Source organism: Egretta garzetta, unplaced genomic scaffold, assembly GCF_000687185.1.
Source record: "Egretta garzetta isolate BGI_Z169 unplaced genomic scaffold, ASM68718v1 scaffold583, whole genome shotgun sequence".
NCBI lineage: Eukaryota > Metazoa > Chordata > Aves > Pelecaniformes > Ardeidae > Egretta > Egretta garzetta.
The window spans coordinates 419,424-434,487 of NW_009259189.1; the positions used below are offsets into that span (position 1 = coordinate 419,424).

The window sequence follows — 15,064 nt, forward strand, 5'->3', positions numbered from 1 at the left end:
CGGTCGCCCCTCGCTTCCTGCTGCTCCGCCGGCTCCCAGCGCTGGGCTTTCAATACTGCGGGGCTGGATATGTTAAGTAATACCGGGATAAATAGGTGATTTATGTCTGCTCCGGGGGCCATTCCGAGCAGCGTAACGTCCCCTTCCAGCAGGAAACTTAAAACCGGAGCCTCCAGCAATTTTCGTCGGGGTCCTGTGGGCTGTTACCGAATTGCCACCATGAAACGGGGTCCTGTAACCTGTTAATGAGTTGCAGTGATGAAACGCGTCCGTCGGCGAGCAGCTGGACGGTGGAGCGGGCCCTCCGGCTTCAGAGGTGGCCGTGGCCGTGGCCACCCGGTGCTTGACTGCGGCTGTCCGATGGGACCGTAGGGCGGCTGCGACTTCAGCATCGGGAGGAATCTCTGTTGAAAGCATGGCGCTGTACTGTGCTGGGCTGAGTTGAAATGGATGGCGAGTTACACGGTAATGGGCAGTAATCTGGACTGGTTTTGAAGAGCAGCTTCTGGGTATTGCTTGGAGTGCTTCTGAAAAGTAATTTTTAGGAAGAGGCAAGCGCTCACGGTGGCTTGTTAGAAAACAATTTTCAAGAAAACACAGGCGCGGGGGAGGAGGCAGCAGTCTGGTCTCTGATGCGCTCTCCCGCTGCCCGTGTGCTGATGGGGGACGCTGGGTGGGCACCAGAGCTTCTTTAGCTTTCTTTCCTTTGATCCTGATTCACAAAAGGTAAACCCTACTTTCAGAGAGACTTTACTTTTAGTAAGCTCTACTTTTGCACCGGCAAAGGTGCGCGGTGTCAGATCTGCAGGGAAGGAGCCCAAATCCGGAGGGTCGTTCCGATACAGTGGCATCGCAGAGAAGGGGCTGGCGGGGTGCAGTGAGTGACTGCCTCCGATGCCTGGTGGTGTAGTTAGCAAGGCTTTAGTGAGCGCCGTGTTTTTCTTCGCTTGGTGAAAGCAACAAGTAAGTCGTTAGTGTAGCGTTACAGGCATTTCGATGATAAGAGTCATTATAAGGGGAGTCATATGTTAATTCGTATGCCTTTGAAAATGCAGCCCCGTGTGCAAGAAAGATCTGGTCCTTCAAACACTACGACTCTGTCAGCGTAGCTCTTAGTGCTGTCTCGCTGACGCAATAGTATTTGTCATACCAATGGGAGCTGCTTGTGGTAGTAAGTTGTGTTTGACCGAGTGCTCCTGAAGATGTAGAAGGTGCGACCAGAAGCCGTATAGGGTATAAGTTAATAAAAGGGCAGAAATATTTGTTGCAATGTTTAACCCCCTCCTGGGTATTTTTGCGTATGTTTCTGCTTCCTTTTTAGTTTTCGTTTTAAGTATCGTACTTACAGGCAGGGCGTATATTTCTATTTGAAATTCCCTGTTTGATGGTAGACAAAAATGTCGAAATGTAATTTAATGCAGCTATCGGGAGCAGGTTGCAGGAAGATGAATGCTTAATTCCTCGTTCTGCTGTGCCCGAATAGTTATGTGTCTTTTCTGGGCAGTTTCTTTGTGTCAGCAAAGGGGAACAACTGATTAGTCTGACAGTATGCATCTAGCCTGGGCAGTGTTAACTCAGCTTTGGTGAATCTCTTTTCTTGCCTAATATGAATTTACTTTTCCTGATGGGTGAGTTGCTGTGCATCTCAAACAGAATAGGAGCTAGCAGTGTCGCATAGTCAATGCAGTTTAAACCCATGTGTTGTGTTATTTCAGGGACACTTGCTCACGCAGCCGTGAAGCTTGCTCGTGCAGACATTTCCCATTCACCTATAACGGGATATCGCTCCCATAGAGGAGACGACAGGGTAGATAATGGGCACCCACACTGGTGTCAGTCTGAAAATTGCTTGGCTGTTGCTCAGCCAATCTCTGCAGATGTTAATTGACTGAGCTTATGGTTTTCTCTGGTCCCTCTGCGGTGTAGACACGACCTTTTTCTTAGGGCAATGTTCTGGAGTACAGTTTTTCTGCCTTCCTGAGAGAAGACAGCAGGTAATGTAAAATGTGACAACATAAAAAAACTTGTTGTCGGTTTTTATTTTCCCTGTCCTGTGCTTTAGCTGGTTGAAGCAAACAAGCTGTGAATGACGGTACCCAGAACATCGTATTTGACTTGTGCATGTAACTAATCTGAAACTTCAGGTTGCGTTAGAGAAAACGAGAAGTTAAAGCTTTCCTAATTAGAGCTGTATGTTTCCTGGGTTGTGCAGACAGTAAGAAAAAAAGCTAGCCTGTAACTTGACTGGAACTGCAGTGCTGCAGCAAGTCTGCCAGTAACACTTTACACACTGTCCTTTTGAGAGGGAGTCCAGAAGAGCGAGCCAGCTTGCCGCTGCAGGCTGTGGGTGCCAAAGGCCTCCTTTTTGGCAAGCAGTAGTGCCCAGCTGGGGAGGTGCAAGGTGCAGCTAGGTACTGGCTCTTACTCCACAGGAGCACTGGCAGGCTGACTCCTTTCACCTCCTTCTGGCTGTGCCCCCAGGGTGAGGGGTGCTTGAGGGTCCTTCTGGAGACTGGAGGGAGGTTCCTCTAGGCTTTGAGCCCGACATCTCTTCACCCCACCAGGTTACAAGGTGACCATACAAAACCGGTGCTGTTACAGGAATACAAGTAGGAGTGCAAAGAGAAGGTTAAAAAAAAAAAAAAAAAAAGCAGGGGTTAAGGGTGGGAAAGTAAGGAGATGAGAAGGAAGGCTACAGCAGCAGGGTTCAGCTAGGAAAATGTTGGGAATTGCTGTTCCAGGATCTGTAATAGCAAGTGAAAGAAGGACACAGAAAACTCCGTGTTAATACCCTTGGACAAGAGAGGAATGTTGAATGGGAGGAAATGCAAGGCCCTTGTTTGATGTTTTTGCTGCTAGCCCGGTGGTAGATGGCATGTTTGTGAAGTTCAGCTGTGAGTTTTGCAATAATGCAGAACGGACCGGAGTGACCAATCTTAAATGTAGTGCAGCATGCAGAAGTTAAAACAAATGGGCTCAAGTTGAAACAGTAAGAGTGAATAAAGGTAGTGTGAAGTACGATGCTATTTAAAAAACAAACAAACAGAAGACAATGAAACATTTACAGTCCTAGTGGGAAGGCAGTAGTACCATACCACCACAGATACAGAGATTAGAGTGCTATAGCACGTGATAAAGGGAGATAGTAATGTGATACACATCTTTGTTCTTTGCAATGACTGCTTGAATCACTGATGTCCAATATAGCATAGAATAGATAAGCAGTGTGTGTGTGTGTGTGTATATATAAATACCATGTATTGTGGTTAGACTGGTCTCCAACTTCCAGTATTTCAAAGGATAACAAAATTAATGTTTACACACAGAAATTGTATTTTTTTTTTTATGGAGGCAGGTACTTGTGCTTGCTAATACAGCAGTGAGCAAAACAAGAAATACTTAGTTTGCCAGCTCAGAAGTTCTTCACTACATTTCAAAAGCTTTAACATACAGCAACTTTGAACCTGCAGGTTTTTCCAGTTCTCTGAAGTAGCAGCATAGTTTTTTTCTAGGCTAACTCTTAATATTGCAGAGGTGGATCATGGCAATCATCATTTTCACTTCAGGCCTTTTCAGGGTGGAGGTGATAATTTTTTTGGTCCCTGTTTTAGTAATGTGCTGTTTTAATTTATGCCCTGTGTCTTTCTATAATTGGTTTAGATACCTGCTTAGGTGTAGTATTTAGATTTAAAATCTAAATGCCTTACAGCCTTCATACCTGTATCTTCCCCAGCCCTATATGGTAGGAAAGTAGTGTAGACTACAAGGGTGGGAATGAAATACAGAGAGACTGTCTTGTTAATGCTTGTGAAGGGAGGCCTGTAGTGGAAGCAGGTGAGAGCTAAATCCTGGGTTAGACCACCTGAGTGAAAAGGTATGTCTGATAGTAAGGTGCTCTTTCTGCCTTTAAAGATAATACTAAGAATATTTGTTTAGACTTGGATGGTTCTGCCTGCTCCTTAATCTGATTAAAACTTTAAAGATGCAACTCTTTTTCTGCTTCTCTGGAAAAATGTGTTCCTTATGCCATGAAAGCAATGTAGTTTTAAAAAATGATGCTAAAAATAGTACTAGTAGTATAGCTAAACCTTCCCCCTTAATATTGTCTTTCCTTTTTTTTTTTTTTTTTAAAAAAAAGTTGATACAGGGCAAATTGAGAATTTAAATTCCCTTAATCCCATGGCTTGCTGTTTGAAGTCCTGAGTCAGCATCAAAATTGCAAAGCTGTCTAGAAGAGCAGGACAGCTTCTCCCGTTTTGTCTCTCATAAGGCTGTCTATTCAGGATAACTGCAGTGCTGTGGAAAAGCATCTCACCCCCATTTGTTATTTTCTGTCTCCCAGTGCAGTCCCTTCTGCAAGATTGTTCTTTCCTTTTGATACTTACTCCAGATAGGTGGCAATGCCACAAAGCTGGTTTGTATTTATATGTTCAGGATTAGTATTTCTCTTTTTACATAGTTTAAGTAGCTCATGTGTATTTAGTCTATCAAGCAACTCTTAAGATTGGCGTGACAGAATTTCTCTGTTGCCCTTGCGGCTCTGATAGTTAAAAAGTGATCATAAGTTATTTTGTAATGGTTCATCCTTAATGACAGTTTTATAAAGTACTTTCCATCTCTGATCAAAAGCTTATTAAGATCATTGGCTTTGTGATCAGACCAAGTCAGTTCCAAGTCTGACCTTAGTCTCTACTGCCCTTGTGACTTGTGTCCTGCTCCCAGGTGCTGCCCCAATTTTGTCACTCATCCATAGTGGCCCAGCATTTCTGTACCTTGGACAGTAACTACGTTGGCTTTGTCTCTCTCCTCTCCTTTGCTCAGGCTGGCAGCTGACAGGCCGTGTAGGCGGGAGTGCAGTCACTTACCAGCTAACTCAATCTCTTAGGTCAGTCTTTATAGCATTATAATTTATTTATACAATACATATCCATTAGTTAAACAGAAGAGATATAGACATTAACCAGGAAGTTGTTAACCATCTGTCCCGAGAGACTGCGTACCACAAACATTAGGATAGGAAAAAACATGGTTTTAATTGAGAAAACATGGCCTTATTTTCCTTACAGTTCTACTAATGGAATTCCTCTGGCAGTGTTGAAGTTGCTTCTTGTTTGCACTGATGTAAATGAGAGGAGAACTGTGGGGTTTATGCCTTATGTGGCTGCGTCTCTTTTGAGCCTGACAGTCTCAGCCCTGTTCAGGCCCTCAGGATGGAGTTCCGAGATCTGACAGATGTCTCTCTGGTAATTTCTACCTCCTCCTGCTCTCCGAAGGGAGAAGTTCCCTCTATGTATTCATACTCCCCTTCAAATGTGTTCTTCAGAAGTGGAGAACTTCAATTAAATCTTCCCCTCTAATAAGATGCTTCTAATAAACATAATAAAGGTGTGATTTTAGTGTGATCCATTTTTACTAAGGTCTTGTTATGCCTGGCCTCTTCAAAATAATAAATAAAATAAAAAATAATAAATTTTGAGTCATCAAAGTAGTTAATGGTGTAAACAGTTTTCTGAACTGTGACTATAAAGCAGAGTTGTGATATAGCCACTTACTCCCTTCACATATAGAAAAATGTTATAACCGGGTTACCATCTGGCTTTGTGTTCGCTTTCCCCCTTTCCAAGGCAGGTAATCCAAGTCTGTGCCTTTAGCCTCAGAAAACACAAGTTTGGTTTAAGGTCTGTAATTTTTTAAGATTATTTTTAATGGCTTTAATATAATTCACATTCTGATTTCTTTATGCCATTTTTCTTCAGTATGGGAACTGAAAGTGTTGAGATTGCATGACTTCAGTAGCCAAAAGGTTCAGGGGAATCTGAGATGTTTGTGAGCCTCTTGCTAAAAGCAGACAAGTAGCTGGTAATGTAGTACTTAGGCTGAAACTGTACTCCTTAATGTGGCCTGAATTTCCAGAAGAAAAATGAGAAATTTTCTGTGCTAGGCATAAAATCCTGTTACCCTGCTCCTGGGGCGGCTGGAGTAGGGCTGGCAGTACAGAGTGGGGCTGGCAGTACTGACTTTGCCCTATGACATTTTGATCTGAGTCATCGGGTGTCCCATCAGTGCAGTGCTAAGCCCCGTGCCTGATCCTTCCCTATTGCTTTTGCCATTTTAACCCGAAAGGAGTAGTTTTTGACCTGTTTGGGGTTTTGGGTTGGGGTTGGTTGCTTGGTTGGTTTTTTAACCGTGTGTGGAGTCCCAAAAATATTCCAATGGAAGTATGTCTGTCTATAGCAAATTTAAGCCTGCTAATAACAGACTTGCTATTTTTAGCTGCCTTTCACAGACCTGTTAGAAATGTCCCATTGACCCTCTCAGGTTTTGTAAACCAGGGGTTGGAAGCTGCCATGCTGATGGGTATTTGGATGAATCTGCAGGAGACTGCCAGAAAAAAAAAAAAATATATGATATTTCCTTATTATCCCTGCTAGAACTTTCTTTGGCAAGTTTTGACAGGCTTGTTATTAGACTTGGGCTTTATGGAAGTGTGGCGGGAGAAGCACAGGTAAATATCCTGTTAGTTAGAAAACACACTTTCTTTCATTTCTGCTGCAAAGGAAGATTAAATATGCAGTGTTTTAATCAATGCAGTTTTATGTACAGCAAAAATGAAAGAAACTTCAAAATGAACTCTCTCGCAGTTTCTATCTATCTGTCTGGGGTTTGTTGTCTTAATTTAAAGGGGCATCCTGTCCTGTGGGACTAGATCACCTAGTTTAGGTGTTGTGACTGGTTATGTATGTTCACTTTCTTTTGATGACGATAAAAAGTTAACTTTAATGGTGTTTGTCAGCTCTCAAAACACTGTTAATGACCTCTGGTTCTGTGCGTGTCATAAAAGCTATTCTGAAGTATCTCTTTAAAGTACACACAAACTCAAACTGAAAACCTTGAAAACCTCAAAAAATGCACATCATCTGCCCTGGTCTCTTTCTCGCCCCGCCGCCCAAAATTGGCAGAACTTGAAATTCACTTGGTTCATGTGACAAAATGTAACCTCTTCCCAAAGTTTAATGGTAATGGACTTCTAATAGAGGAAATGGTTGCAATGTATGTAGTAATCCTATAGTTTTGAAAGTCATACCCACGTGCTTGACTTCACTAGCATGAGTAATTACATGAAAATCAGCTGCGTAGCGATAATGGTGGTGTTAAGCTCGGTGTAAGTTTTATAACATCAGAACCTCAGGTAGCTTTCAGGTACACATTGGGTGAAGGCCCACATCATTGTTTAGTTCATTCTTTGGCGGTCACAGGCTATTAAAAATAGATTTTTGACATGGCTTATGGCAGGTCAAAAGACAGTTACTTCATTTATATAGGGTGTAATAGCATATTTTAAGAGTTCATTGTAGCAGGAAGTGGATTTTAATTTGTTTTATTTACATTTCTAATGTGTATATTACGTGGTTTTTTGATTATTCCGGTAATGCCGAATGCCTTCCAGATAAAAAAGAAGAAAAGGTCTTTGCTCTGACAGGTTGTTAAGCTAAATTGATGTGTGCGTTGTCATTGTGTCTCACGTTTACCTAGTGGCCTCTCTTGTAGCCTGACACTGTGATTAAGTCCTTAAGCTCCTTGCCTTCATTTTTTATGTATTGTTTGCTCCAGAGCAGGAGGGACTGACATATTCCATCTGTGTGTTATGGATGAAGTTCATATGCAGCATGATTCAAGGGCAGGCCAGTTAGGGTAAGTTACTGCTTCCGTCCCCCTACAATATTTTTTTGGGGGTATTGTTTATATGAAAATACCAGGTTGGACAACATAAACAAGACCAGTTGTTTATGTAAGAACAAGGAATTAACAAACAACCAAACAAACCACGTCATGTAGAAGAGAAGCTGAGACTCCAAGCTCCCGTAACTTGACTCTAAGTTAATGTACACTAAAACACATACCTATTTCTCAAATAATCAATGGTCTTTATGTACTAATTACTGATTTTTCATTTTGTTGCCTGATGATGCCTCTAAAGCAAGCATTAAATAACAAATTGTGTTAAATAACAAATTTGTCCTCCAGCCAGAAATCGGAATCAGAGGCCTAAGCTGTATCCTCTTAACTGCTTCCTTACTGCAGTGCAGAAATGAGACCTTAGACTTTGACTGAGGTGCCTCAAGGCTCCTTCCACTTTCTCCTTAGACAGTTCCACAGCAGTAGCTTGCTGCTTTTTTTGCTTTTCTTTTTGTTGTGTTTTTTTTTCTTTTTTTAATTTAGCTCAATAAAATTTCAGAGAGAGCGCTGTAGAACTCTTACTGGAGTGAAACCACTTCCTGCATTTGCAAGAGGTTAATTTTTATTTGACTGCTGAAGTGTGCCATGCAGGGCTAAACCCGCAGTTTTAATCACTATGTATTTGCCTAGCTTTCAGTCAGGCTGACTTTATATATAATATATAATACTGACCTTAAGGTGACTTGTCAAACTAGTTCCTCTGTTAAATAGGAGTCTGCTTTTCCTGTGACCGTTTCATTCCTTTGCTTTGGGAAACAAAACCTCAGGGCTGAAAAAAAAGTAAAAAGGCTCAGAGTCTAGGCAAAAAATCCTGAAAGTCTGTTCAGGACAATCCCAGCTTGTTACTGCACATGATATGTTAAGGCTAAGACTTCTGTTTGAAAATCAAACACCTAAAGTACTGTTTTCTTTCTTATTTTTTAATGCAAGATGATGTTACTGTCAACTAAACATTGTTGTCAGGCATGAGACTTTAATTATGTCAGTTTTGTTTTGACCTGGCAAACCAGCATAACAATTTTATTAAGATTATTAAATAATGCAATGAAGGTTAACCTGTTTCCTTGGGGGAGGGATTGAGTCTTTAAAATACTTGTTAAGTCTGCGTGAGTGTATGAATACATAGGTGTCCTTACAGAAATTGAGAAAAACTGGGGAAAAGGTATGGATTTACTAGTAGGTATAGATTCATCTGAACTTAGACCACTAGATTGTTTGGGTAATCACTGTTTCTGAAAATTATATAGCTTGTCTCCCTAAGTATGAGGAGTCATGAGGCTAAATTATAGCTGTGGTTAAAATACAAAGTAATTACAGCATGGTATGTGAATTTTGTGAATGAGGAGAGGGTTTTTTTTCTTTTGCTGAAGTAAATGAGATCCTCACATGCTCATTTTTATCTTGATTTTTCTGTTCTGTGTGATGTATGTATAAATATAAGACTGATATGCTTTAACGTTAGTATATGCGACTTTCTTCAGATTCATAAAGCATCTTAAACTCTCTCACTTGGCAGCACGCTAAATGCTCAAAGCAGAAATACAAGAAAATACCTAATTCTTCTAGTTTATTTATACCAGTTATGCTAGAAAACAAATACTGTAAATGGACTGGTTCGTCCACTTCTGTGCACCGAGAAAGTTTGCGCTCCTGCTTTTGCCTCTCACTGTGGCAGTAACAGTTCCAGTCACCTCTCTTCCATGTCACTTGCACTAACATGCACAAGCTCATCACAGATGTGCTTGGGTGGAATTAATCATCCGGCTCATTAATAACGTTAGTCTTTGGCTGTGAAAGGCTAATTGGCCTTTATGGATTTGGTCCTCCTGAAATAACAACTAGAAAGCAAGATATCCTCTCCTTTCCTGTGGAGGTGGGGGCAGTAGTGTCTCCATTTAGGTCGGCATCAAGCAAAATAGAGCTTTTCCCTTGTACTTGACAGAATTTAGCCATAAAAGTTTTGAGGCAAGTTTAAGGTCCTAGGTACTATTGTGACCCTGTCACTATCTTTTATAGGAAAGTTACCCATTTTGTCTAGGCAACAGTGTCACTTTTTTAGCGGTTAAACTCAAGAATAATTTCAGTATGAACTTTTCCAGCAGAAAACATAATTAATGGTGAGCATTGTCTCCCTTTATCTGAATTAAAAAGGAAAAATGCCCTCTTTTTTGTTGAAATATGAGAAGGTTGAACCCTTCAGTTCAGGTATATGCAATTCAGTGTATTTGGTAGTGAAATAATTGTATCCATTTTTGTAGAAGGGTCTTTATGTAGAGGCTGTAGTGGTTTTGAGCGTTTACAGCATTGTGCAAATACTCTGTTAAGGCGTATCTTTGGAAGAAGTTGCTGGGTGTATAAAGAGCCGCTTTCAAAGCGTAGCATTCCGGGTGTGCTGTGACATTGAGTGCTGTACGTTCACACTGCAGATCGATTGATTCCCTGCCAAAGTCTTATGAGCACCTTTTTTGTTTTCCCAAATGCCTACGTTTGGTGAGAGTTACTTTGAGTCTACAGTAAGTGCCGTGCATACCTGGAGTAGTACAGTTTCTGGCTCCAAGATAGACCTTACCTTCTGGATGGGCAAGGTGCCTGCAGAGATGGAGAGGGCAGGGCAATGGCAGCAAATGTCATGTTAGTGACCTTATTGCAGTGGAGTGGACTTGGCTAGGAATGCTAAAGGGGGAGGTAAGATGAATGCCATCAAGGGCTGAAGCAAAGGTGGTGGAAGGTGAGAGTGGGAGACAGCTGTTGTTCAGGGAGAGCATCCTTCAGGCAAGACTAGAAATTCCTATCAAGATCTTTGCCTGGCCTGCTTCATCAGCAGTTCCTGCCACCATAACTTCACCATGGTTTGTTTTTGCGGCTTTACCCCAAAGCCCCCCAAAGTCAACGGATAAGGACAAAGGAAACCTCTTCCACTTCCTAAGCTTCCCAATATCTATAGGAGAGATTCTTCCCTTCCCCAGGTCTGTCCCAGCAAAAAGGGACCCTGCCAGCTGTGCCAGGTCTTTACTTCTTTCCTCATATGACAGTGTCCAGTTGTTGCTTCAGTTCCTGCTGTGGCAGCTCCTGTTGGCACCTACCTGATCACCGTTCTCTTCATTGAACCACTTGTGGCCTTTCCTCTGTGGGGAGTGGAGGTGGCACACCGGTGGATTTAATGTGTAATTAAGCAAGTCTTAAAAGCACTTAGAGAGTCTTCTGAGTAAGAAGAGTTCTGATAAGTGCAGGAGTCTGATTTCCAAATCCATTATTTCATGTTTGATTTATTTACCTTTTTTGCTTTTTCAGCTCACTTTCTGCAATATGGAATTTTCCACGTGATCCCCATGCCATTATGCAAACAGAGGTCTACATGTCTTGCAAAGCGGTGAACAGTGTTTCTGTCTCTCTTTCAGATGCAAGTATGGACATAATAGCCTATGATGATTACTCCAGTCCACCGCTTCAGAGATATTGAAAGGAAACCTGAATACCTCCAGCCAGAAAAGTGTGTTCCACCTCCTAGCCGCGCTTCCCTGGGAACAATGTGGTTTATTCGAGATGGCTGTGGTATTGCATGTGCTGTCGTTACCTGGATGCTGGTGTTCTATGCCGACTTTGTAGTCCTTCTTGTCATGCTAGTTCCATCGAGAGATTATGTTTATAGTGTCATCAATGGCACACTGTTCAACACCTTGGCTTTCCTCGCTTTGGCTTCACATTTTCGTGCTATGCTGACAGATCCAGTAAGTATATCTCTCTCTGTATGTCTCGGAAAGAAAGCGGTGGTGTTTTTCTTTGTCTGCTAGATGTTGGGTAACTCAGTTGCTGAATGAGTGGCAGATTTAAATAACTTTTCTGTGTCAGCCTGCTGAGTGAGGCTGCTGATGTGGTATGCTAATTTCTCATCCCACTCAAGTCAGATGCAAAGTCAAGGACCCAGCTTTAGATTCCCATTGTGTGAGCAGCTCCTTTTTTTGCATGGGGAAGGGGAGTGTTTCTCTCTGACACTGTTTTATCCCCAGTGGCAGAGCTCGTGTTTGTGGCTTGTTGTGTCTTGACAAACAGGAAAGCTGGAAAAGCTGGTTTTGGTTGTCTGCCTTGGCAAGTATTGCTTCAGCAGATTGGGATAGAACGTGTGTTGTTTAGAAAAGCCACGTTATCATCTCTCATACTAGTGATTTAGTTGAGTTTATTGCACGATGCTGAAATAAATACTATGAGTATGCTAAGAGCTGACAGTTCTTAGGCAGGCAGGAAGTGTCAGATTTGTAAGACCCCCTTGTATGTCTCCATAGGACATTGCTTTATGAGACATCTGGTCTGCTGCTTTATTGTCTTTCAGCTAGTGAGAATATACAGTGTAGTACTATGATGTTTGTTCTGAGTGGCCTGTGATGGTTTGTTTTGCTTAATAACCTCTGGAAAGTTTCAGTTCAGAACCCCATCTCCCCTAGTCAGTGGAAGGAAAAACAAACTTAGACTCCTCTGGGCCCCTTCCTCCTGAGTGTTCTCGTTGCTGTTGGGAATGGCAGTGTGCTTCTGATACTCCTTCCGTATTCTTTCCAAATGTTGTTTCCTACTTGAAGCCTTGTTAGGTGTCATTTAAAACTTCAGTGTAATCTTTGTTTCTTAGTTTCCAGCTCTCCCAGAAGCCACAGCACTGCAGAAATGGCTTGGTTTGGGGTAATTTCACATTTATGGTAAAGACTGATGCAAGGTTGCAACAATTTGTTACATAGTTTATATTCCAGGGGTTCTTGTTGTTGTGGTTAATTACTGTATGTTGCGTGGCTTTAATGCCTAGAGACCTTCAGGTCGCTGGAATTATTTTGCAGAGTTAGCAGGAGCTCTGCTGAAACAAAAGCTGTATTCTAAAGCAGGCTGGGCAAGCAGTGTTGGAGAAGCAGATACAATCTCTATGCAGAATAATTGGGAAAAGATATGTTAATTCCTAGCGTGGTTTGGGATTTTTGTGTGTGGATGGTGAGAGCCAGTGAGATTTTGTTTTATATTTTTATGAGGAAATCAGATAAACAAAATAGAGGAGGGAAGATAAAGTGAGGGAATGCAGCAACATCTGGCAAACAGTGTGAGTCAGGGATGAAGGAAGCTGCCAGGACATGGAGAACCAGGGGCATGGCTAGGATCAGAATGCAACAGAAAGCACTGCTGAGGCAAAGAAATATAATTCTTATTATAAATAAATGAACACCTTAATTCTTCAGAATTGATAGCGTGTGTCATGCTTTTCAGGAACTGCTTCCTGTGGGTTCTTGTTAAAAACATTCCTAAGGCTTTGCTGTGTACTAAGGAGAGAGAACATCAGTTGTAGCGTTTTGTGGAAATTGGTCTTGGTAACTTTAAATTGGTCAGGCCTGTTGAGAGGTTTCTGTGTAAAAACCCAAAGACTGTTCAAGAAAGCCTTATAGTACTGGTTTAATGTGCAGTTCTCTCATTGATGTGTATTGTTCCTGTTCATTGCTGTTGAGAGCTTGTATAGATGTGTTAAAAAGAGACTGTTCCATCAGAAATATGTTAAAATATTACATCCCTGTTATTATTTCAGTATAAAAGCCTTACATCCACAGAGGTGCATTTGTGCCAGTGTACCAGCACCGATTTCATACAGCACATTTCATGACTTTTTTTTTTTTTTTTGGAGCCCTAGAAAGGCTGGAAACTCTTGAACTGAGGCTCCTGCAGTACCAATGTGTTACCTGTTTAAAGACATTTTTAAAGTGGAAATTGCACAGCTAACAATGTTTTGCCTAGTCTTATTCAGGTGGGAGGATTCTTAGTGCTCAGTGTTTGAATGTTAAACCCTAATTTAAATAACAAATACACAATGGAAGCATAGCTATAAATACGAGGCATTTACCAGCAACTCCTAATGTACACAAGTAGCTGCTTCTACGGGAATAAAACATTTGCGGTTTCCAGTTTGTAATGTGAAATGCCACCATGATTAATTTCTTGATAGATGTGGAGAGGGATGAGGATTCTTAAATATTTTAAGGTTACTATAGGATTACAAAAGACTAATTGTTTAAGTGAGGATTTACTGATGTTTGAAAAAATGATGTTTAAGTATGTGATTTCATATATTGGGGCCTCATTTAAATTTTTTTTTCTGAATCTTCTTGCTCTTCCTGAAACTCTGTTGATCTTAGGGAAGTTTTTTTCTTTCTTTTCCCTCCCCTCCGATTGTTCTTAGCACTTGTAATGTCCACAGGTTAATCTTCTGGTTTCTTTTTTTGCAGGGTGCTGTACCCAAAGGTAATGCCACAAAGGAGTTCATCGAGAGTTTACAGCTAAAGCCAGGACAGGTGGTTTACAAGTGCCCAAAGTGTTGTAGCATCAAACCTGACAGAGCACATCACTGCAGGTAAAGTTTTCTTGTGAGAATTGCTCTTTTATCAAGACCTCAAGAATTATCCAGTGTGTCTTGATCCAAATTGTTATTGGTATCTGAGACTTAAGGGGTTAAATAGATTGATATCCAAATTCTGTTGCCAACAGTGCAAGATATGTTTAAGCTTCTCTGAAAAAATCTCAGGCCTTTTCTGACAAGTTTTCATCTATAGTGGGCTGGGGGCCACTTCTTGCAAAGTGAGAAAGACTTCAAATGAGTGCTGCCTTGATACCAGACCTGTAACTGATATTCCATAAATTTTCATGTAAACGTGACTTAAAAAGAGACATATGCCAAAATGCATAGAAATCCATGAAATATAATGTCTCTCAAAAGGTCAGTGTCCTTCCTATTTTTGTTTTTATTCACAAACCCATTTGTCGAACTGTAGATTCTATTTAGAAGCAATATTTAAGTTAAAAATAAAGTTCAGGTAACTGTATATATTTTTTTAAGAGTTCAGACTTCCACGTTTTCTTTGAGTACTGTGACTATGTTTTATGCTTTGTGATAGATCAGTATGCCTACTGATCTATGTCCTTTCTTTTGCTGGTGGGATAAACTTCCCTGAAGAAACTAACCAGTTGTGAGCTTTTTAGTACTAAAGGTGGTGAACAAAAAAAATAACTACTTCCTAAAATTCTCTTCTGCTTTTAGAACAAGTGAACCTGCTTTCCAGGAAGTAATTAATGAGTTTGCACTGGTGTTCCTTCCTTACCTACTCAGAAACCAATATATACTGAGAAAACTCATATTACAGTTGCTGCTGACTCCTGCAAGGGTCTTCTGGGGAGAGGAATACTTGATACTGAGCTGAACAAACTTGTTCTGCTGTTTGCATTTTTCATGTCTATTTTCAGACCTTTAGTTTGCAAATGTTTTTCTGGTTTTGGTGGGGTTTTTTTTAATCAAAATGAGGAGTTGGTTTTC

General features: G+C 41.2%; 1 protein-coding gene across 4 annotated transcripts in view; it reads left to right on the forward strand.

The window, feature by feature from the left end:
* The first annotated feature begins 71 nt into the window (after positions 1-71).
* The window catches only part of ZDHHC3 (zinc finger DHHC-type palmitoyltransferase 3), a 31,197-nt gene continuing 16,204 nt past the window's right edge, over positions 72-15,064 (forward strand). For 2 of the 4 annotated variants that reach the window (XM_035891336.1, XM_009635733.2), the window contains exons 1-4: positions 72-1,171; positions 7,612-7,692; positions 11,136-11,465; positions 13,983-14,107. In XM_035891336.1, coding sequence (XP_035747229.1) covers positions 11,160-11,465; positions 13,983-14,107 — 431 coding nt within the window. In that variant the 5' untranslated portion in view covers positions 72-1,171; positions 7,612-7,692; positions 11,136-11,159. Of the gene's footprint in view, positions 1,172-7,101; positions 7,693-11,135; positions 11,466-13,982; positions 14,108-15,064 lie in introns of those variants that run through there. The other 2 variants (XM_035891337.1, XM_009635732.2) reach the window with 2 other exon arrangements.